Raw genomic sequence first — 23,598 nt, forward strand, 5'->3', positions numbered from 1 at the left:
AACTTCTAGCGCTGCGAATTTAACTGTACAATAGCTTAGCCAAGCAAACAAGTTTATTAATTAAATGTCAAAATTATTTATCAGTAACAACTGCAATCATTCTCAAATTTTGTATTTACTTTCACTGCCATAAGAAGGAACATTGCCAAGACATAAATTGCTTGTTTTTTAATACTGTAAACGCCAATCAAATTAATGTTTATTAGCAATAATTAATACAAATTTGTCTTACTGGATAACAAATAAATCGTAGATTGTCATGTAAATCTGAGCAGATGAATGGACCACTCTGCGACCTGAGAGAAAGGGAATCGTTAAAATCGTTGCATCTTTAGAGCTGTCACACTGAGCTCAGAGTCTAAATAAATTTCATTAAAGCGTAAATCTTTGTTAAAGTAGCCAATCTATTATAAATATTTAGTTTTAAATAGAAATTATTGTTCAAGTTAATCTTTCTCGTTGTATATTTCTTCATTTAAATGTCGAGTTAGTTTTTCGAATTGTTTGAAATTGTAACGCGAGTAGAGTACTTCAGCACTCCACGGGCTGCAACCGCGTGACTAGCGTTTACTGATTACTAATAGATATTATCTCTTAATTTATAATGAATAAAAATGAATATAATATGTAATGAAATTAAAATATTTACTTTGAAAAAGATGCACCTTTTTAAACTTTTTCTAACGTATGTTTATTTATAACTAAATTTTTCAAATATCCCTATCTGTCTTTCTATATATGAATTATTTCGATATATCGATTACTCTTAGTCGCACTGTCGCACTTTCTACACAATGTAAAAGAAATGCAACGCTTGAATTATAACACGTTTATCATTTCTATATCTGCATAGAAGTCATAGCTATAAACCTGTATTGTTGTAATAGTAATTAAGATGGTAGATGAGTCTACAAAGAAGACGTTAAGTAATATTCCATTATTACAAACAAAAGCTGGGCCTAGGGATAAAGAATTATGGGTGCAGAGATTGAAAGAAGAATACCAAGCTTTAATTAAAGTATGTTCTATTTTTAATATTTAGTTTACCATATGGTTATTTAAAATCCCAAAAAAGAAAACTTAAAATTGTTTTTATTATACTAATTGTACTTAAATATGCAAATTGAGCATAATAAATTTCTAATGTACTTAGTATTGATTTCAAGAATTTCTTATTTATTTTTCAGTATGTGAGAAATAATAAGGAATCTGACAATGATTGGTTTCGTCTGGAATCAAATAAAGAGGGTACAAAATGGTTTGGTAAATGTTGGTATATACATAACTTTTCAAAATATGAATTTGAAATTGAGTTTGATGTAAGTAATTTTTCTTTTTTGTATATTTATTAAATGTATGAACTCCACTAAGCCTTTTCATTTTCTGATAAAATATAATTTTTTATTCAGATACCTGTTACATATCCTATAACAGCACCTGAAATTGCTTTACCAGAATTAGATGGTAAAACAGCAAAAATGTACAGAGGTGGAAAGATTTGTCTTACAGACCATTTTAAACCCTTATGGGCACGTAACGTACCAAAATTTGGAATTGCACATGCCATGGCACTAGGAGTAAGTTTGTTCTATTTATAAATAAGTCTTTACAAATCATCAATTTTGTTATTACATATATTTAAAGATTTCTTATATTTTTAGCTTGGACCTTGGTTAGCAGTTGAAATTCCTGATCTTATAGAAAAAGGTGCTATAGCTCATAAAGATAAAATTGATGAACATAAATCATAACTTTAAAAGAAAATAATATAAATGAAAATATGTTAATTATAAGATGAATTGCTGATTAACCTATTTTAATAAGTTATAAAAAATTTTCTATAATAAATACATTGAATTTTGTATTTAATACAAATATCTACAGTTCTTCATATACTACGTAAAACGATTATTTATCTTTGTCTATTTTGACACTTTTTATTTCTTTTACAATTTCGTCTAATTTATATAAATTTTTAAGTGATACCTCCCCACTACCTCTCTCTAAGGGTTTTGGTTGTGATGGATCTGGCTTCCAACCTAATAGATAAATTACTTGAAATGTGGCAGGTACATATGGAGTACCATCCTCTTTAATTTTTCCATATAGTTCTTTATATATTGATGCAGCAGCAAGAACAGTGTCTTTATTTAAACGTAATTTTCGGTTCTTTATTGCATTATTCTCTGCCATTCCTGTAAAATTATGTAAACAATTAAACAAACTTCAAATAGAATACAAATAAGAGTTATAAAGATTTTAAATATCACCTTTTAAATCCCACATTAATTCAAACATGCTTGGATATCCAATAACAATTTCATCCACATCAATGGTTAACATAGTAAAATTAGCTCTTGTCAATAAACCTCCAATATCTCTAATATCTGCAAATGGAGAAATATGTGCTGAAATTCCACCATCTCTTTCTAATTCTGCCAATTGTAAGGAACTTCTGTAAAAACAAAAACCTAAACTTGTAGATTTAACATATGCTTAATTTATTCTTAAAATTACCTTAATTCAAATAACGTTTCTCCTCCAAACAAAGCTCCTATAAAGACTCCATCATTTTTTAAACTTTTATTAATATTCCTGAAGCATCCTGGTAAATCATTTATCCAGTGCAGACTTAATGAACTTACTACTAAATCTAAACTATTTGGTTCAACTGAAAAATTTTCTTCATCTTTAGTTATCCGTGATACTTTAACTCCTTCAGCGATTTCTGCTTGATGTACAAAGCTAGTTGACATATCAACTAAGATTAATTCTTCCACACATTCTGCCAAAATATGTTTTGATACATAACCACGACCACATCCTAAATCAAGTGCTTTTTTGAAATTTCTTTTTATATCAAATATTCTATCTGCAAGTCTATAGCCTACTTCATCTTTGATGTAATCATACAGTTTTACATCAACAGATTGTGCAGCACGTTCTCTCTGTAGCAGCTTTGTATTTCTATCAAAAATATACATTACACTGTCTGTCGGTAACGCATATTTTATTACACTATAACTTATGTTACGAATAGATCGAATATTAGATGTAAATGGAATCAAACACCGCTCGAGTAAAACATGCATTTTTCACCATTGAAAATTCTCATGTGTATTTTATCTGAATTATTTATTATTGAAAGTATATTGTTGAAATATTATTATCAGTAATAATACGTATATCATATATGCTTTCACAATATTTTATAACATACTTTTTTGCTTTCGATGATTTTAATATGTGTTGTACAAGCTTGTATAATATAACCTATTCTATGTAGTTCTAATTTATGTAGTAATCTATATAGTTTTAATTTTATTAAGTCCAATTTTAGTAAAATTTTTACTATATAATTTTAACTTACAAGTTTTATAAGATATAAACAGATTGAAAATATTCCACATTTCCTTCCTGTATTAGATTATGTATTGTATTAATAATGAAATAAAAAAGAAATTCTATTTAATTACAATTACCATTTTATTCCAAAATATAAGAACATTAAAAAACTATAAAGCTAGTTCGTAATATTTTTTAGAATTAATTAAAATCTAATTTTTTGGCAACATTTTATTCTTACATTATATTCTTATTATGAAAAAACCTTTAAACTGCAATGAAACTTATTTCACAAAGAACAATTTTTTAAATGTAGTAGTTTCTTGTTTCTTCTTTTCTCACATTTAAACATCATTTTATATACTTAATAGTAAGTTTATTATACGTTTATTTAACATTATACAATGTACATTTGTCTGTTATTATTCATAAGAACCCAAATTATTTACATTTAAACATAACTCTCTGATATTTATTGCATTGCAATTTAAACTATGCGTAATTATTAGAATCTTTTCAATTCAATATTAATATAATATTTATATGATGCCTTAAATACAGAATTTTATAACATAAACTCTTTAATGCCATAGTTAGTATCACATACAGTATGTCTTTGATAGCAATAAGATACAATAATATTTAGAAGTATAGTATATAACATTTCTCCAAAACCAAGGTACATTAAATAAGATAAAAATTAATAAAAAATACAACTGTTTCCTTTTTGAAAACATACATAACAAAAAATCATAGAATTATTGTTATTTAAATAAATATAAAAATGATTATATATTATTGATATATAAATATAAACAAATATAACACTTGAAATTATGACATACTAGATAAATAAAACTTTATTGTAAATAAACAAATTAATATTTAAATCTTGAAATTTTATAAAATATATGAAAAGAATTTAGCACAGATCTAAAAATTTTTTACATATATATTTAATGAAGTAATTATTATTGATTTGGTTTTGGAATAATGTAACAATATACTTTTAAGAATATCAGATTTGTGACTCAATTTGTAAGGCAGGACTCACTCAGATGCATACTTCACCAGCACTGCTCTAATGCAAACATATATATTTCAAGTATTAGAAACAAATACAAAAAATATATAAAATAGGCATTGATAATATTGAAGCACATATAATTTAATATATATGTTATGTACGTTTTTATAAAAATTTTAAGAGATACATACAAACTATAAGCATTACAGTAAATTTGCTGTAACAAAACTTCTACTTCTTATATAGTCCTATCTAATTTTCAGAATGAAGATAGTGAAATTCATGTCAGAATGATAAAAATGATAAAATTTGTGCGCAGATGATTAAAAAAAATTTTAACAAATATGTATTAAAGTATAAAAATTTTAGCTTTGATTTTCATATTTATCATCTCCATCTCATTTAATATTAATATTTAATATAAAACTTTTTTACATTTGATGAATAAAGTTCGATACTAATATTTATGATATAATTAAGTACACCGAAACATTAAAAGTGACAAATGTGAATTGTAAGAAAAAAAGAATCGCCATATTATTTATTGTACATGAAACTGAATGTATCACATCTATGCGCGTTCTGCCTTGTAATATGATAAAATTTATAAAGAATAAAGATTTCTCATTTGTGATCTTTGAAAAAATATTAAAAAGAAAATTCTATATAAAAAAGTCAGTCCTAAATATTACTAGATAATTTGTACAGTTATATAATCACAATAAAAACAATTATTAATATGTTTTGAGGCACAATATATAATACTACACCTGAAACTTAGAAAAATGTTCAAATTTTCGTTGTATATTCGAAGAAATATTGAAATTTTAAGAAAAGATTTGATAATATATTTTATAGAAGATAAGTAGCATGAAAAATGATAACTATAACTAGATAAATCTGTTATCTAATTAATAGTTGATGAAATATAGATAGCGAAATAATATGAAAAGCAATTATATACTTTGATTACACTTAACATAATTACTATTGAGACTTTGTATTCTAAGCTTTTTTATAATTCAGTACTGCGATTAAGTTGCAAAAAATATTATTTTTCTCTAATGTAATGTTCTAATATGCTGTCGATTACTTTTAAGTAATCAACAATTCAAGTGCAAAGTGGTGATATTATAATTTCTACATATCGTTTACGTTCATGTGCATACGCACTAATTAAATACATGTATCGTATGTAAATTTATTATGATGACATATATTTTGAAAAATATTTGGAATAATCAATTAATTTGAAAATTAAACTTTTATAGAGTATGTTACGATAATATCGAAAGCTCAAAACCACATATGGTAAGAGTAACAAAGCCTCTTCTTTGCTTTTTAAAAATCTCGTTATTTGATGACATTAATGTTAATTACTTTGGCCTCAAACTATTAATAGGAGTGGGTAATGTAAAATGTGTTGACGTTGAAAGAGTTGTTGTAGTACATGTGGGAACCGGAATATCGCCTATAGTTGTAGTATTTGTTTCGCTTTTATATCGGATATTAGTATATTCTCGACCTAAATGAAGAGATTTCTGTAAAAACAATAATAGATACAATATAAATCGATATATAGAAGCTGAGAAAATATAATCAATTAGTTTAATAATAATTATAATTACTTGTTCTGCTTGCATCCGTTGAGATACAGTTTCAATATAGTGTAATACAGCCAGATAAACAAACTTATATTGCGCTTCTGTTTGAACCATTCCTGACCTTTGTGAACGTACTCTTTGAATTGTTCTCTGAATATCAATTTCACAATCCAATCCTACAAATATAATATATAGAAAATCTTGGACAATTAGTGAAATAAAGATTTTATTACCATGACGCTTGATTTGATCAAGAATCATGTCGATAACAATAAATGTCCCGGTTCTACCAATTCCAGCGCTACAATGTACAAGAATTGGCCCTATGCTTGATGCAGTTTGTCCGCTTGAAGCAAGAGAAGCAGCAATTGATTCTTGTCTCGCATTAACATCGTGAAGAAAGTTCAACACGCATCCGGGATCTGACGGAACGCCATGATCAGGCCATGCCTAAAATGTTAATATAATGCAATCAATTTATTTTTTTTTTTAATGTGTGAGCATTTCATAAATAATAATAGCTATAATAGGTACTTGAAAATGATAATGGTAAATCCGTCTGGATTCTGTGAAACCGGATCTATTTCCATGTAATAAGAATTCTCGTAATGTATAATCTGCTGTTGAAGTACGAGATAAAGCACGCACTTTCCATTCACCTCCATATTCGGTAACTTCACCTTCCTCTGGCCAATATCGAGCACATTTATTCTAAAAAAAAATACACATATTTTTAAAATAAAATTTCAATTAAAAATGAATAGTTTTAAATAGCATACCTTTCCTCTTTCCATTTCTTTCGTCGTCATAACTATCACTCGTGTATTTTCTTGATATACCATATGCCAGAAATCTTGAATTGTATTTAGAAGGCAACCTTGTGTTGCAATATAACATTTATTAAATGAACCACCATCACCACACGTATTAATTCCACTAGCTTGTCCATCTCCTTCTTCGTTCTATAAATATATATACATATGCACTCACATATAAAAATAGATTTTAATATTTATATAAAATACTATAAATATTAAATAAATTTACCCTAATATAGTTAGCATTAATATAGTCAGATCCAGGAATATTTGGATCAACGTCCTTCAAACGTACTCTTGTATGATCAACTATAGAACAGTTATTAAAATTTATGTACAAACACAATTAAATTAAAAAAAGAAAGAAAAAGATCATACATGGTAAGATGTTTTTATATCGATTTTTCGCTCGATTTTCAGAACGTAATCCTTCTTTCCTGGAAAATAAATGACGACATTCTAACTGTTGCAACGACTCAAATTCTTCCCAGAACCCGGCTTTTCCTTTACCACGCCCTGCTCCGCCTTCATTGCTACCTGTGGCACCATTCCACAACCATCCATTTGAACAACCATTTTCTTTATGTAACTGTCTTACTCTACTTTCAATACCACTGGCATTTATACGAGTAGCATTGAAAGGTTGTCTAGAAAATAATAAATATATTATGACAATATATATATTCTATCACATATATAGAAATTAATAAATTTTTATATTACCGTAAATGGACAACACTTCCACTTGTTTCAACCATTGGATTGCGTTTATAATGTTCTATCAGATCACTTAAGCTATCAAACTTATCACCTCCTCCAACATCATATTTATTGTCCTGCAATATACATTATTACAGATAATGAAATGTCAAAGATTTGATATTTATAGAAATATTAAATATAATAAAGATATGCAGTAAAAAATACAAAATGTAATTAACCTGAGATCGTATTATAACATGTGTAACACGATCATCTGTACGAACAGATAATACAAAGTCACCAGGTTTACTTTGGGATTCACGAACCAGAAAAGATCCATTTTTACCTCGCTCCAGCATTAAACGTTCTGCTTCTTTAGCTGATAAATGGCCATGGAACCACCTTTACCCATATTTTACTATTAACACATACCATGCTATATGCGTGCATTTGAAGTAACAATAACAAGAAAATATTCCAATACATAACAAACTTTGCTGTAATGTTTATTATGCAAGATATTATGTATATATTCTGTTTTTATTGTACAAATACCTTTCAGTTGTTGGATCTGCACAATTCAATGGATACTTCAATTCAATAATTTCTCCATTCTTTTCACGCAGTTGTCCTCCATTTTCCATATAAAATTGTACAAGTTCTGATAATGTTGCAAACTTTTCACCACCGTAAAGATCGTAAAAATCCCCTGTATTTTGTATTTTAATATGAGTCACTTCACCATTCCGTCTAAGAATAACATAAAGATATCAAATGTCTTATAACTATATGAACAGATGATCTATGTGATATATTATGTATATACCTAACAGATAATGTAAAGTCACCAGGATTAGATGAACTTGGACGTGCCAAAAATGAACTATCATAACCCCGTTCCATTAATAAACGTTCTGCTTCTAAACCCGATATATTCGGATGAAACCATCTGCAATAAAAATGTTTATGTTTCTGTAGGATAAAAACTTTTTTCCAAAAAATTATAATAAACAGAATTTTTATTTCAAAACAATATATTGTGTTTAATTTAATTTTAAAAACCTATTATCTATTCAAATTACTTCTTTTTATATCTGATATTTTATAGATCTATTCTAATATATTCAACCATTATTAGTTATTTATTATTAATAACGGTGACATAAACGAATAATGATGCTACAATAATATGATTAAGCACGCTATATGTAAATAATTGGAAAGTTTCATTTTATAATGACAAAATATAGGACACAAAATAACTATACAGAGTATAAATATGTGTAATCAATGTATACATAAAACGAAATTATTGTATCCATTTTTGGACATGAAGAATTCAACGATGTTAATTAATTTAAGTGCGCATAATTTACCTCTGAATCTATTTAGCTAATCTACGGTTAGCACCAAAAAATAAGTAGGCTTGTTCACAGATCGTTCGTGAATTATGATAATTATATATTTTTTATGCAAGTATAAAAACGTGCCTCACCTGCGAGATGCCATGTCGTGATTCCAACTATGACCAGCTGGTAATTAATAATTCATAACGCTTCATCGATGTTCGCACTTATAATATGTAATTATAATTAGTTTCAACTTAATCTTAATGCTAACTATACATCGCTACAATCTTTGACATATTCACTTCACATAAAAACAAAAAAATGCCGAAATCACTAAAAGATTCTGCCATCGATCCGCAGTGTTTAGAATGGACACTTGCAAAGCAAACCTAATGGTTGTACTTAATGCCGATTTCATAAAATTTCTTATGTTATAAACAAATAACTTAATTTTTAATAACAATATATGCCATTTAACTGTTTTTTAAAATTATGTTTTTATAATTGCAAGTTAAGAAACTGAATCAATTTATAATTCCCTACGTATGATAATATGCGAGTTATTAAATTAATTTTTTGATATTGTTGTTTGACTTAGGGAATTTCATTTTCTATTGTTGCCCGTAAAGTGCTAAAGCACTCTGCACATATTTAGGAGTTTTGAATTAAACAAAGTTGATGATTAACGAATGGTTTAAGAAAAACACAGAAGGAAACACAAACTTAAATCAATTAAGCTTCAAATAGATAACTATATTTTAATCAACTAATTACAGATTGAGAAATTTTTAATCTGTTATGATTTTCACGTTTTTAGAATTAGGATTTTAGAATAGCGTTCGGACGTCGCGATTAGTTTTATAATTCTGTCTTTTCTATCATTGTTCAATCTATTTATGTTTTGGGATTTTACCTAACAAACGCAATTTGTTTACGGTCCAATAAGAAAAATTGTTATTGGCTAATATCAATAACAATTATTCCCATTGGAATTTATCATATAATAGAGTGAGGATTTATGTCCTGGCAATATTCTTTTCCATGATAACTTCTATGATAATTAACTAGACAAATATACAAATTGGAGAATGATTATAATTATCACTGATAAATACTTTGACAGTTAATCAATATCTACTTAGATAAATTCTCTCTGTTCGTTGCTCCGGCTACGGTACCTTACAATTTGAATTTGGCGCGAGTTAGTTCACGCAGTGTTCAGTAGAGGGAATAGACGATAATATAAATTCAATAACGATATTCTTAACTTTAAACATTAGTATATTTAGTAAATACTTTCTATATTTATGAAAGAAATTTTGTACTACCGCTATATGTCATATATTAATAATCTAATAATAATAAAGAATTAAATAAAGAATTTAATAAAGAATTTAATTTCATATACATTACATTACTCCTAGCATTTCATATACGAATTTTAACAATTTTATATAAAAATGACTAATTATTTCAGACAATATTAATATAAAACATATGTTATTTAATAAATAACTAATAATTTATTATAAGACTAAATTCACAGATAGATAGAATTGTACAGATATAATAATAGATATGATAGAAATATATAATAATACCTATCTCATTTAAAAATAATTACATGGTATAACTATTATGTAATTTAGATAATCTTTACAATGTAATAAAAAGATCAAAGTAATTTAAAATACAATAAGAACATTAGTTTTTAATCAAAGTTAGAGACTATATAGTACAATGAACAATCATTTATATTAAAGTATATGTTTTGTTGAGCGTTGAAAAGTGTATTCTCTAATCTTAATATGATGCCTCGTTATTGTAGGTTATTGTGATAACTGTAAAAATTTGTATACTCCATTGAATATAAATTTTTACTTCACTTGCATGTTTGGTTTTCTTACATTGATAGATTGCGCTGTAATCAGTACTTAAATGATTAACTCAGTCGATTGTCGATAACGCCGGGTATGAAATGTCCGTATGTTTTGTATATATCTTAAAGCATACATTTAACATTTGTCGTATGTTGTTTGATTGCAAATTACTAAATATTCAGTTAATAAAAATAGTTGAAAATTTTTTAAATGTAAAGATGGGTCAACACGTTTCGAGAACTGATTTTGAGTGGGTTTACACAGAAGAACCTCATGCATCACGACGTAAAATAATCTTAGGTATGAATGCAATATATTATAAACGGTTAAAATTTTATCAACTTTTTTAATTTACTTTTGAAATAAAAGTTTAATTTGTTAATGTTTAACGAAACATAATAAATAAAATTAGCAAATACCGAATGATATTAACGTTCTAAAATACAATTAATACGTAGCTATATTTTCATGCACAGTGAATTAAATTTTATATATTGACAATAATACATATTGGATATTTTTATTTACGAGATATTTTGAAATGTTTTTCTTGCTTTTCAGAAAAATATCCACAAATAAAAAAATTATTTGGATATGACCCAAAATTTAAATGGGTGGTAACAGGGATGGTCTTAACTCAGTTTATCTCTATATATTTTGTAAAAAATTTAAGTTATCCAATGTTGTTCCTTATAGCATATTGTTTTGGAGGTGTAATTAATCATTCTCTTATGTTAGGTAGGTAGAAAATGTTTTTAATTAATTTGTGTAAAATATTTAACATCTCTTGAAATATTGTGATTATTGCCAAGTTTATATGAAACAAAAAGATTATCTACTTATACACATATTATAGTAAAAAAAAAAGAAATTTTCTTATATATAAAAGCACTCATTAAAGCTTTTATGACTGTAATTCAAGAGAATTATTTTTTAAGAGAAATGACTCATTAATTCTTATCTAATAGATCTGTTATATTGCTATGATATAACTACATCATTCAATTTCATCATTTTTGCTCAAACATATATCTATATGACTTTTTTATTCAATATTAAATATTAAATTTAATTATTATTTAATATTAAATATAAAATTTAATTATTAATAAATAATTTAAATATCTCATCATTTTATTTGTAGCAATACATGAAATAGCACATAATCTTGCTTTTGGACATGCTAGACCCAGAGCTAATAGATTATTTGGATATTTTGCTAATTTACCTATAGGTATACCAGTATCAGTCAGCTTTAAAAAATATCATCTTATACACCACCGTGTAAGTAAAAATAAAATATATTTTATAAATATAAATATAAATATAAACAGAATAAAACAGTATTATAAATATTATAGATATGTGTAATACATATTAATAAATAAATTGCAGTATCAAGGTGATGAAAAATTAGATACAGATTTACCAACACTACTAGAAGCAAAATTATTTTGCACAACATTTGGAAAATTCTGTTGGTTATGTCTACAGCCATTTTTTTATGCATTTAGACCTCTTGTTGTTTATCCAATGGCACCTACATTAATGGAATATATAAATTTAGTAATACAACTTACTTTTGATAGTTTGATATGGTATTTTTTTGGTAAGAGCTTGGTAATAATAATATCACATTAGTATAGTATTACATAAATATTATATAATAGGTGGAAAGGCCTTACTCTATTTACTTTCTGGATCAGCAATGGCAATGGGATTACACCCTGTTGCTGGACATTTTATATCAGAACATTATATGTATAGAAAGGGTTTTGAAACTTATAGTTATTATGGCCCACTAAATTGGATTACATTTAATGTTGGATACCATAACGAACATCATGATTTTCCTGCTGTTCCTGGTTCGAGATTACCAGAAGTGAGTGCAATCCATTTTAACAAAATAGAGCATTTACATTATTGGGTATCTATACTTATGAAAAGTATGTGTTATAAAAATATTTTACTTTTTTTCTAGGTAAAACGAATTGCTTCTGAGTTTTACGATAACTTACCACAACATAACTCTTGGGTTTCTGTTTTATATGATTTCATTATGGATCCTGATATAGGTCCATATGCAAGAATGAAGCGAAAACATAAAGGACTTACTTCATAAAAAATTAAAAATTATTTAATATTTTAATAAGTAATATTGTGATTAGCATCTGAAGCTTAATATTGCACAAAGTAACAAGCAACAATTCTTTTTAATTTATTGTGTTATATACATACATTCAGTATTAATAAAAAGCATACTCATTCTATGCTATTAGCAATCCATTTTAAAGAGGCAATAAAGTTTTTTGCGTTTTTAGCATTTTTGAAATATTTATGAAATTATATAATTATGTAAGTAAAAGATGCTAAATTGCGAACGATTTTCTATTTCTCAATGTCTGTAAATAACTATAATAAAGTTGTAATAAAGAATACCAAATGTGTGATAAATGATTAAGAATATTACATATATTTTTTTAGACAAATGCTTATATAAATAGAATTTCGTAATTTTGTAATCTAGCCATAATGAAATAAATTCTTTGTTGTAGACAATAATGTTTTAATTATATAAAATGTAATATAAATATAAATATATATATTGAAGTATTATTCTCATATTGTAAATTTATGTTCAAATAATTATAAATAAATAATTTATAATTATTATGTGAAGCCGTTTGATTAATTATACTTTGACATATAATTATAATCATATTTTAATCAATTTTTGAATTCCTTACAGTTACTCGCCAATATGGGATTTTTAAATTGTACGCAATTTCCAATTTACCAACTTATATATCTTAAGATTCCTGTTTAGTATTAATGGTAGTTCATATCTACTTTTTTATCGCAAATTATATTCTCATACAATTAATATATTTCTTATATATTGATTATGCACATATGATTGTTGAACTTGAAAATTGGTAATTTTGGGAAACTTAATTTTACTGACCTTTATGTATAATAATGACAAGAGATAAAAGTATGGTATCAATCGTATCATGTAATTAAATTTTGTTGAAAAAAAATCGTCGACATTTACTGGCCACTTTTTCGAAACGCCATAGCTTGATGAAAAACAGTGAAATTATATTTTGTATACCTTTAAATATAATTGTAAAGTATACATTTATTAACTAAAACCTAAAACAAACATGCCCTCCTATATCTGTTTTATCTAAGGATGTTATGGAATAGACAACAAAAGTAAAATATCATTTCAGTTCGAAAAAATAATTCTTATTTTGTATAATTTAATACATATTGGTATACGTAATGTCGATGACAGAAGATAAATAATAAAAACAAAATAATATTTGACTATTTATCGTAATATGATTCCTTGTAATAAAGAAACTGTCGGCCTCGTATGTACACTTTGTGTGCAAAGTGTCTGCAATGGTGCATCGGTTTGATAATGGTAAAAATAATGTTTACCTGAATAATATAATTGTGCACACATGTATATCTATAATACAGTGAATAGAATGGGAAAGCAAAACGGATCTTGTTGGTGGTTTGTGAAAGCCGCAAAATGGATACCAGTTATTTTTATTTTGACGATTGTCTTATGGTCGTATTATGCTTATGTGGTGCAGTTATGTTTTTGTAAGTGTTTTCATAGATTTTTTCTTCTTAATAGCAAACATTTTGTAATAAAAATAAAATTTCGTTATTATTTTCAATCTGTAATACACGTAAAAACTTTTTATGTATATCATGTATACTAATTTTGTCTCTTTTTCCATTTTAGATACTGTAGATAATTATGTTCAAAAAGGTTTGTACAATTACTAATAGAATATTGTTAATAAAAATATACTTCTATTAAAAATTTACTGACTTTATTGTCTTTTTCTTTTCCAACAGCTTTTTATTTGTTTTTTTACCACATCCTGTTTCTATTATTTTTATGGTCTTATTGGCAAACTGTATTTACAGACCTAATAGAAATACCATACAAGGTAAAATTTGATCTATACAACAATTATAATATAAAAGTAACATATGTATATAAAATATTAATAAAATGATGTTTTGTGTAGTTTAAAATACCAGATGCAGAAATGGAAAAATTTCATCAAGCTGGAACGGAAGAAGCACAGAGGCAAATCTTAGAGAGATTTGCTCAAGGTCTTCCAGTTACAAATCGCACTATAAAAGGAGGTATAATGTTTACTTTTTGATATTTGTATATTAAGGAAATGTATTATATGTAAAATATATATTTTAGTCATACGTTTCTGTGAGAAATGTCAATTAATTAAGCCAGATCGAGCACACCATTGTAGTGTATGTAGTACATGTGTTTTAAAAATGGATCATCACTGTCCATGGGTGAACAATTGTGTAGGTTTCCACAATTATAAATTTTTCATGTTGTTCCTGGCATATGCCCTTCTTTATTGCATATTCATTACTGCTACATCTTTACAATATCTTATACGTTTTTGGAAAGTAAGTATACAATTTTTTTAGATATTTCTGCTAAATTACCTGTTTTAATAAATTATAAAAATTATAAGGATATAATTTAATTAAATTTTTTTAATGATTTAATGTTTTATTGTTTCTTTTTTAATCTTTAAATATAATTGAAATGTATATAAATAACTTCGTACATTGTTTTTTAATCTTATAATAATGCAAATATTTTCTTCATAGGGGGAATTGGATGGAATGGGTAGATTCCATCTATTGTTCTTATTCTTTGTCGCATTGATGTTTGCAGTTAGTTTAACTTCCCTTTTCTTTTATCATTGCTACCTTGTTTTACATAATAGATCTACATTAGGTAATTAAAAGCATGTTATACAAAAATTATTTAATGTTTTATAAAATACTTGTAATATGCACTAAATGTTATGAATTATTTGTAGAGGCATTTACACCACCTATGTTCCGCACAGGGAAGGATAAAGATGGTTTTAGTCTTGGAAAATACAATAACTTCCAAGAAGTTTTTGGTGATAATCGTAAACTATGGTTCCTTCCTATTTTTACTAGGTAAGTTTAACAAGTATTTGGCAATTCACATTTCAATATAATATTTCTATCATAATAATATAATAAATATAAGTTTATCATAAGACTATGAACCATTTGCACAATATACAGACGTGATGAATTTAGTACACTTGTTGTATTTATGTAGTAATTACAATTTATACTTATGAATCATGTAAAAGAGCATGTGTATCCTAATATACATACATAAATGTATATATATTATAATACTGCAAATTGATAAATGTTATCGTCTCATATGTATATTTCAGGAAATTTAATTCTTTCTATCATTAAATATAATGATAGTATATAGTACTTAGATATACAAATGTTTTTACCTATAGCACTATCTGTTGTACTGTATGCTTTTTTGTTAAGTAGTAGTATAGTTTCACGGAAAAGTTATTATATTCTAGATAAAAGTGAAGAAAATGGTAAAAATGTAAATACCATGCAGGGTGTTTCATAATGTCCCATGGAACAAGTCACAGTGTTAAAACAGTAGAAGATAGAAGAAAATTTCATTAGGCAAAATTGAAAGGTTTTGAATGATATGTGATGCATGTGTCTTTTCCAAAAGTAATAATGTTCCAAAAATTTCAATATCACCTTTATTACCTTTACATTACCTTACATTTTTTTATACACCATTCAATACATTTTTTAAATTGTCTACAGAAAGGTATTAACATTTTTAGATTACAAAATCATTAGTTTAAAAGATATTTTAACTTTAATTTTGTAAAATTTATTGTATAGAAGATAAGGAAAATATTAACAAGAGTACTTATGTTGTCTTTCCTTGTCTTTCATACAATGAGTTGAAATCTTTGAAATGCCACTACTTCCGGAAAAGATATATGCACAACGTGATACATCTCTTGAAATCATTTAATTTTTCTAATAAAAATTTTTTCTATCTTCTGACGTTTTAATGCTATGACTTGTCCTGTAAGACAGTTGTGTAAGACACCTTGTATAATATAGATTATATAAACTGCCTTAAAAATCAAATTATGTAAATTAATTTTGTACTGCATTCAACATTAAATATCACAGAAAAGTCAAGAATAATTTTAATCTTTATTCATAATACATATTACGTTTTAATAATACATATCATTTATTTTCTCAATAATTCTATATTAATTTATGTTTGTCATAAGTACATAAATACAATAGTAATTGCCGTTAAAACGCGATGGATACGTTGAATGTGTTTTAGTCTCGGAAATGGTGTCGCCTATCCAGTACGTGCGCAACATCAAGGCACATCCAATACTTATGACTCCATGGGCAGTACCCGAAACAGGTCAGCATTATAGAAATTTACAGTGCCAATATAATGATAGTTATATAAAACCTTACTATGGAACTCCTTAATATTGTTGATTAAAAGGCAGTTAATATTAAAATAAATAATATATATTGTTATACATTTGAAAAATGTTTAAATACTTTATAGAAGAAGAAGTGGGAAACATTTTCTTCATATCTTTTTGATAAATTTATGCACTTACTCTTTTACAGAACCATTTTCTTTCAGTTATTATTTATTTTATACAGAGTTCCAGAGTAACAAAGTTACATATATATATTTGCTTCACGAATGCATGCAAGTACTTATTTTATTTATGCTTTTATTCAATTCTATTTTAAAGGCCAATGTTATATTTAAAAATTTTATTGAGTTATTATTAACATCGAGAGTAACATAAAATTGATAAAATTACAATTTTGATGTTATAGCTATATGTATCTAATGCTCTTATTAACTGTTGATTGATAAGGTGCGTGTTCTGTTATTTATTGAAATGTGTTCTGCAATAACGAATTTTAGTTAATACAATATTAATTTTCTATGTTGAATAATGCCATCTTTACAATATTAGCGAATAATACTACATTTATACCACAATGATAAAGTATATTAAAATTTATTTATATATTTATAATAAGATTAAGGTTTTATTTTATATATAATCTGCAGACAATTATTGTGATGGATTGTAAAACAGGTGTTATTTTTATTTTTATGCAAAAATGTATATTTTTTGTAGATGCATTATATTGTGTGTTAATAGAGATTATCAGAATAATTATTTTACTATCATAAAAGATATTGTGCATCTGGTTCTTGCAAATTGATTTTTATTTGATTCTTAGAAGTGGCGTAACTATATTTAACATTATTTTTTTACAGTTTTTATTTATGAATAATAAATCACAAATAAACACGAAGAAAAGTAAAAAATATATTGAAAATATTAGAAGCTATATAAAATTCTAAAATCAAAACATTGCATAATTTTTACATGTTTATCAGAAATAAGTAGATACGCTACCTCTAAAAATAGATGGGATTACATGAAGTAGAAGGTAGGGTGTGGGTTACAGTTTTGGCGATGGGGTAAACTTTCCTGAACGGCTGTGCAATGAAGACACACATACTCTGTTGGGACATACTACCCAACAGTGGGGTGATGAGACTGAACTTGACTCTCCACCTCCCTATGGGTCACAATCAGGTATTGTGTAGTCTGGAATCCCTATTTTGAGGCAGCGCATTAATTTATATGCATTATCCAAGTATATGATACTTTTAGTACAAAACTCATATTAGTCACAAGAGTTCTGCAATCATCTAAGTAATAGTACGTGCTAATGTCAGCTCACATTTTTAATCTTTTTTTTTTGTCACAAATAAGTTACTATCATTGCCTCATAGAAGGAAAGATATAACATTTATTCTGAAATATTTTACATATAAAATATAGGGATTAATTCTAGAAAATTATCATATTACTATCTTTTTATTTTTATCAATAAAAATAAAATAAGCAGTACCATAAAGATAAATTGGCTTAAGAAATTATAAAAATTATGAAAACTTACAGTTTAACTCTTCTTCTCTTACCAAAATCAAACCATTATAGTATCAACTAATAAAAAGTTTATTATGAGCTCATATTTTATGTAAGTACGTTATATATTGTGTAATTTTTTCTAAAGAAAATTTAGATAATAATTTAATTTAATAGTTAATATGATTACATACTTAAAAAATAAGAAAGTGTGTAGTAAATATGTAATATATACATTTTTTATAATAATTAATGTAAACATAATAAGTAAAACAGAGAGGTATGCCTAAAAAAATATGTGAAGGTATGAATTATATATTAATTTTATGTTATTACGTTCGTTATTTACGAATTTATTAATTTGTAGGATATGTGTAAAATACTATTTATGAGATAAATATGTAGATAAATTTTATTGTCCATTATTGATTTAAAAATGCTGTAATAAAAAAGAGATAAATAAATTGATAAAGTTGAAACATTTAACGTATTTATACATAAAAGATTTTATATTTAATTAACTTTCTTCTTATATATAATTAATTTTAATTTAATACAATCTATCATTTTTGTTCCATTAAAGTTGGTTACTGTGCATGAACGTAGAATTATATCTGTAGACATGCATGTCATAATATATAACTTTAGGATTTATATATATATATATATAATACTATATATTATTGTATAATATGTATATATATAACACTATATTAATATATAATATAAATATATTATAATATTAAAAAAGTATATATATATATTAATATATTGCATAAAAGTTCACTTTTGTCATTTTGTAATTGTACTATGTATTACTATACTAACAATGCTTGCTTATTATAACTCATTCTTATTGCGTACTTAGAAGAGATGTACGTCACGTTAACATATATAAAGTTTGTTTACTATCTTAAAAAATACATTTACATTTTCTTGCTCTATTTAAAATATAACACACTTATTTTTATTAATACTATAGAAATTCTCTTTAATTGATTCATATTACCAGAATTTACATAGTTATGCAAATATATCTCCATATCAATGTGTGTGCATTTAATATAGTAATTAGATTGAGTTTTTGACCACAGGCCTACTATTGATCAAATGACATTGCTAGAAGAAGCTGCACTTTTGGCACTTGGCACTGGGTAATATTAAATTGTTTGGTCCAAAGTGTATTCATTTTTTAAAATCTTGTAATTGATAAATATTGTTTTTTAACGTAACACATATATGTTTGAAAACATATTGTTTGACATATGAAACGGCATGTTCATTGTAACTATTATTTTTGTGAATAATAATTGCTGGAAACATTTTTTAATTATCTTAATATGTGTATTTTATGATGTGAAATATATTTGTAACATAAATTGTCATAAATAATACAGAAAGTTAGCTTTTTATATAATAAAACTTATTGTAAAATATGTTGAGCAGAGAATTTATATATATATACATATATATATTACATATATATTTACTTCATTTTAAATTCATCTATGGTAAAATTGAGTTTTGTATTATTGCATGTTTTTTGTTTACAAACACTAACATTTAATGTTTTTTTTTTAAGTGTAATTTGAATCATTAACTTGTACAGTAATTTTTATATATAATTATGTGTCACAGCTTTCTTTATATTTGATATTATACTTTTAGTAAACTCTTTTAATATAATTGCTAATATAAATTTATTTGCATAACAAATATTTTTAGTCAATCTGTATATGTGATAAGTAAATTTATTGAATATTCTTTAAAATATTTTACAGCTCTGCTATGATAACTCGTGCAACAGATGCCAATCAACCATTGGTGGACGCAACTGAAGTTGTTTGAAGCAGCATTTAAAATTTATTACTCGTCTCTTTATTATTAACAAATATTTGTTGTTGATACAACCTAATTTTAAAGTCTTTATATAAATCCTTTGCACTTGCTATCTTTTTTAATTAGTCCTTCTGTTAAATGCAATTCTATTGATCTTAGTAAAGCCTTCTTAGTCTTAAGTCTGAAGTTAAATATTTTTCAGTAAATTTTTTTCTCTATAGATATTTTTATGGACTATTTGTTATTTTGCTAATTTGATAATTTTCTTGCAGTATCTCGATATACAAATGCAAAGGATTAATACCTAGATTATATTTATTACTATAGATTAGATCATTTTTAGTTCTGTATACATTAACACATATTATAAAAATTATTGACGGAAATTAGAACATAAAATCTGCAGAAAATTTTTAAGATTTTAGGTATGTATAAGTAACATTCTCATTACTTACAGATATTATTGCATATAGCAATATATGTAATTCTGATCATAATTTATAATGTTTTATAGATATTAAGTTGCTGTTAATAATTGATGCCATTGAAATGTGAAGAATATAAAAATGATTCGGTGATACATATAAATATTTATAACTAAACAAAAGAAATGTTGCCATTGAATTTAATGATTTTATAAAGAAATTATAAATTAAAGTTACTATAAGGTAATAAATCTGTTATCATTTTCAAATTAAAAATATTTAATAATGATTAAAATGAAATATCAAAATGAATTTTATTTATATTGTACAAAATATGTTTTAATTACATTTGATGTAAATTCTATAACATTCTCTATTTATATTTGTTAGAGATAGTTATGTTACATAACTAAAAAGCTAATACATTTACATACTCTAAAAATATTATTTCACATTAAAAAGAATAAAAACAATTTTAAGGATATTTCTTCGTTTTCTCATATTCGAAAATATTTCGTTATAATAATGATTTTTTTATGTATTTTATTTAATGCAGCTAATTATAAAATTAATTAAAAATTAACGAATATATAATTATTAATAAATTAATAAATATAAATATATAATTAAAGATTAATAAAAAAAATTAACCAGTGTGTTTTGAATAAATTTATTTTTTACTTACAACAATAATATTCTTATTAAAATAAGATTAACAATAAAGCTGGTATCTTTTAATATAACATATACTTTATAACTGACAAATAATACATATACATTACTAGAACAAATTTGTGGTTTATAATTTATATTCTTTATATTGTTTACAGATCTTATTTAAATATAATGTATCATGTAACATCAGTAAGATATATAAAAGTACTGGATAACAGTACTAAATAAAAAAGTATTATTAGTGAATCTTATCTTGTATACAAAAGCAGTGATAGCACTGATGACACAATTGTGTAAATTTAGTAGATGGTAATTAAACACTAAAAATTTACATTTATATTAGTAATAATGGTTATGTTCAACTTAATCGTAAGTAAAAAAAATAAGACTAATGTGCAAAGAAATAACTTTAGTAAGAAGTATTAACATAAATTTGACTTATTCATCGATTCTGTTGTGTGTATATAAAGTGCATAATAAAGTTATATTGTAATAGAAACATGACAAATATATTGTAACACAAAATGTATTTGACTGTTATAAGAAGGAGTACTTAAGATTTCTTTAAACAATGATAAGAAATAAATGATTGTTATCTTATAAATGAAGATTTTCAATATATAATTACAAAATGAATCTTATAATTCATAACCATATTTTTGTATCCAACTTAATCCATCTACTGATGACGATTTTGGACAATATTCTAAACCTACATACCCATCATATCCTTCTTTTTCTAAAATCGAAAGAACATATTTATAATCTATTTCTCCAGAAGTATCAGGTTCATGTCTATCTGGTACTTGAGCAATTTGTACATGACCTATAATGATAAAAAAATATATAAATTTCACATGTATATAAATATATGTATATATGTATATGTAATTAAGATAAATCACGTACCGATGTATGGTAGAAGTTCCTTGATGTTTTTTGTAATATTGCCACAAATTTGTTGTAAGTGAAAGATATCAAGTTGTAATTTTAAATTTGGCTTGTTTATCTTCTTTACTACATCTAAACCTGTAAAAAATGTCATATTAATGACTCATTCACGTCTTTCATTAAAATTACTTTTGTATTAGAAGGTTACCTTTCTGGAAACTATTCATATAATAATTTGGTACGGTGATATTATTAATAGGTTCTATAAGGCCTACTATTCCTTCTTTTTCAAATTTTTGCAATGCATATAAAAGATTTTTTACATACACATCATCATTGACAGTTGTTACTTTATTTACTTTGCCTGACATAATATGAATTCTAAAAAGAGATTGTATAAAAAATAAAACGAAAAATTCTTTGTTAGAAAAAACAATCATCAATGATATCAATCAATTTAAACAATTTCTTTTACCGTTTACAATTTAATGCTTTTGCATATTCTATTGTTAAATCAATGCTTTTTTTAAAGTTTTCTTCTTCTCCAGGTATCGCTGCAAATCCTAACTCTCCTTTTGAAACATCACCTACATATTTATAATAAAATGAAAGTTATACTTTAATATAAGATTATTTTAATTTGCCATTATTTATAGAATGCTTTATATTAGTTGTAATTGTCAAATACATACCTGTAAACACGTTTATAAGAATTTGTTCAACATGTGCATTTTTTTGGGCTTCTGATACATCTTTAATGGAAAAACCAAAAGGAAATCCACTTTCTACTGCTCTAAAACCGGCTTCTTTTGCCAATTTATATCTTTCAATGATAGATGGTGCCTCTGTGAACATAAAGGATAAGTTGGAAGCAAATTTAAGGCTCATATTGCTTATTTTTCTTTTGCAAAGGTTCTGGAGGCTCTAACTATAACTACTGATAGAATGACTACTGGTTATTGCTTAATATTTGAGACATTATATAACTTCTTATCTTTTTATCAAAAAACTAACATCCTAACAAGTTAAGAAATATTTTTTATACATATGTATATATGGGTCAAATTTTGATTAAACAGACCTGTTTATATCTGATGAAAGTCTATTTTTCTGTTTTGTATTATTTCACCAGAAAATTTGTTGTTTTTTATTGGTTA

General features: G+C 25.3%; 6 protein-coding genes across 21 annotated transcripts; 3 read left to right on the forward strand and 3 right to left on the reverse strand.

Moving 5' to 3' along the window:
• The first annotated feature begins 753 nt into the window (after nucleotides 1–753).
• Ufc1 (Ubiquitin-fold modifier conjugating enzyme 1) lies at nucleotides 754–1,875 on the forward strand. Of its 2 annotated transcripts, none has more exons than XM_072021398.1 (4): nucleotides 754–1,018; nucleotides 1,188–1,319; nucleotides 1,410–1,577; nucleotides 1,645–1,875. In XM_072021398.1, exons 1-4 carry the CDS (start codon nucleotides 896–898, stop codon nucleotides 1,675–1,677), a joined length of 456 nt encoding a protein of 151 aa, XP_071877499.1. In that variant the 5' UTR covers nucleotides 754–895; the 3' UTR covers nucleotides 1,678–1,875. The 2 variants fall into 2 exon arrangements, with proteins under 2 accessions (XP_071877499.1, XP_071877498.1); XM_072021397.1 differs by having other exon boundaries at nucleotides 756–1,018; nucleotides 1,662–1,875.
• On the reverse strand, nucleotides 1,849–3,234 carry LOC139996881 (arginine-hydroxylase NDUFAF5, mitochondrial). Its single transcript, XM_072021389.1, has 3 exons — nucleotides 2,518–3,234; nucleotides 2,271–2,455; nucleotides 1,849–2,195 (listed from the first exon to the last, which is right to left on the reverse strand). Exons 1-3 carry the CDS (start codon nucleotides 3,090–3,092, stop codon nucleotides 1,909–1,911), a joined length of 1,047 nt encoding a protein of 348 aa, XP_071877490.1. The 5' UTR covers nucleotides 3,093–3,234; the 3' UTR covers nucleotides 1,849–1,908.
• A 1,957-nt stretch (nucleotides 3,235–5,191) lies between these two features.
• On the reverse strand, nucleotides 5,192–9,247 carry LOC139996879 (tyrosine-protein phosphatase non-receptor type 11). 3 transcript variants are annotated; one of them, XM_072021382.1, is made up of 12 exons: nucleotides 8,992–9,247; nucleotides 8,323–8,445; nucleotides 8,052–8,246; nucleotides 7,736–7,898; nucleotides 7,518–7,630; nucleotides 7,173–7,441; nucleotides 7,024–7,103; nucleotides 6,756–6,938; nucleotides 6,511–6,687; nucleotides 6,210–6,426; nucleotides 6,001–6,152; nucleotides 5,192–5,913 (listed from the first exon to the last, which is right to left on the reverse strand). In XM_072021382.1, exons 1-12 carry the CDS (start codon nucleotides 9,003–9,005, stop codon nucleotides 5,749–5,751), a joined length of 1,851 nt encoding a protein of 616 aa, XP_071877483.1. In that variant the 5' UTR covers nucleotides 9,006–9,247; the 3' UTR covers nucleotides 5,192–5,748. The 3 variants fall into 3 exon arrangements, with proteins under 3 accessions (XP_071877483.1, XP_071877484.1, XP_071877485.1); XM_072021383.1 differs by having other exon boundaries at nucleotides 8,873–9,003; XM_072021384.1 differs by lacking the exon at nucleotides 8,992–9,247 and adding an exon at nucleotides 8,626–8,768.
• Ifc (delta4-sphingolipid-FADS-like protein ifc) lies at nucleotides 8,906–13,179 on the forward strand. Of its 4 annotated transcripts, XM_072021390.1 has the most exons (7): nucleotides 8,906–9,031; nucleotides 10,944–11,025; nucleotides 11,287–11,463; nucleotides 11,870–12,009; nucleotides 12,121–12,334; nucleotides 12,396–12,607; nucleotides 12,707–13,179. In XM_072021390.1, exons 1-7 carry the CDS (start codon nucleotides 8,999–9,001, stop codon nucleotides 12,845–12,847), a joined length of 999 nt encoding a protein of 332 aa, XP_071877491.1. In that variant the 5' UTR covers nucleotides 8,906–8,998; the 3' UTR covers nucleotides 12,848–13,179. The 4 variants fall into 4 exon arrangements, 3 of the variants coding, with proteins under 3 accessions (XP_071877491.1, XP_071877492.1, XP_071877493.1); XR_011802437.1 differs by lacking the exon at nucleotides 8,906–9,031 and having other exon boundaries at nucleotides 10,719–11,025; nucleotides 12,121–12,323; nucleotides 12,707–12,793; XM_072021391.1 differs by lacking the exons at nucleotides 8,906–9,031; nucleotides 12,707–13,179 and having other exon boundaries at nucleotides 10,717–11,025; nucleotides 12,121–12,323; nucleotides 12,396–12,609.
• Nucleotides 13,180–13,704: 525 nt separating this feature from the next.
• On the forward strand, nucleotides 13,705–22,194 carry LOC139996941 (palmitoyltransferase ZDHHC2). 10 transcript variants are annotated; one of them, XM_072021510.1, is made up of 11 exons: nucleotides 13,705–14,346; nucleotides 14,492–14,518; nucleotides 14,608–14,702; nucleotides 14,784–14,904; nucleotides 14,972–15,195; nucleotides 15,403–15,532; nucleotides 15,618–15,744; nucleotides 16,973–17,059; nucleotides 18,145–18,275; nucleotides 19,706–19,765; nucleotides 20,393–22,194. In XM_072021510.1, exons 1-10 carry the CDS (start codon nucleotides 14,199–14,201, stop codon nucleotides 19,723–19,725), a joined length of 1,110 nt encoding a protein of 369 aa, XP_071877611.1. In that variant the 5' UTR covers nucleotides 13,705–14,198; the 3' UTR covers nucleotides 19,726–19,765; nucleotides 20,393–22,194. The 10 variants fall into 10 exon arrangements, 8 of the variants coding, with proteins under 8 accessions (XP_071877611.1, XP_071877614.1, XP_071877616.1 ...); XM_072021513.1 differs by lacking the exon at nucleotides 16,973–17,059; XM_072021512.1 differs by lacking the exon at nucleotides 18,145–18,275 and having other exon boundaries at nucleotides 13,706–14,346.
• On the reverse strand, nucleotides 22,059–23,469 carry Gip (hydroxypyruvate isomerase-like protein Gip). Its single transcript, XM_072021530.1, has 5 exons — nucleotides 23,134–23,469; nucleotides 22,917–23,028; nucleotides 22,650–22,822; nucleotides 22,460–22,579; nucleotides 22,059–22,376 (listed from the first exon to the last, which is right to left on the reverse strand). Exons 1-5 carry the CDS (start codon nucleotides 23,327–23,329, stop codon nucleotides 22,189–22,191), a joined length of 789 nt encoding a protein of 262 aa, XP_071877631.1. The 5' UTR covers nucleotides 23,330–23,469; the 3' UTR covers nucleotides 22,059–22,188.
• Between the last annotated feature and the right edge of the window lie 129 nt (nucleotides 23,470–23,598).

Source organism: Bombus fervidus, chromosome 19 (assembly GCF_041682495.2).
Source record: "Bombus fervidus isolate BK054 chromosome 19, iyBomFerv1, whole genome shotgun sequence".
NCBI classification, from domain to species: Eukaryota; Metazoa; Arthropoda; class Insecta; order Hymenoptera; family Apidae; genus Bombus; species Bombus fervidus.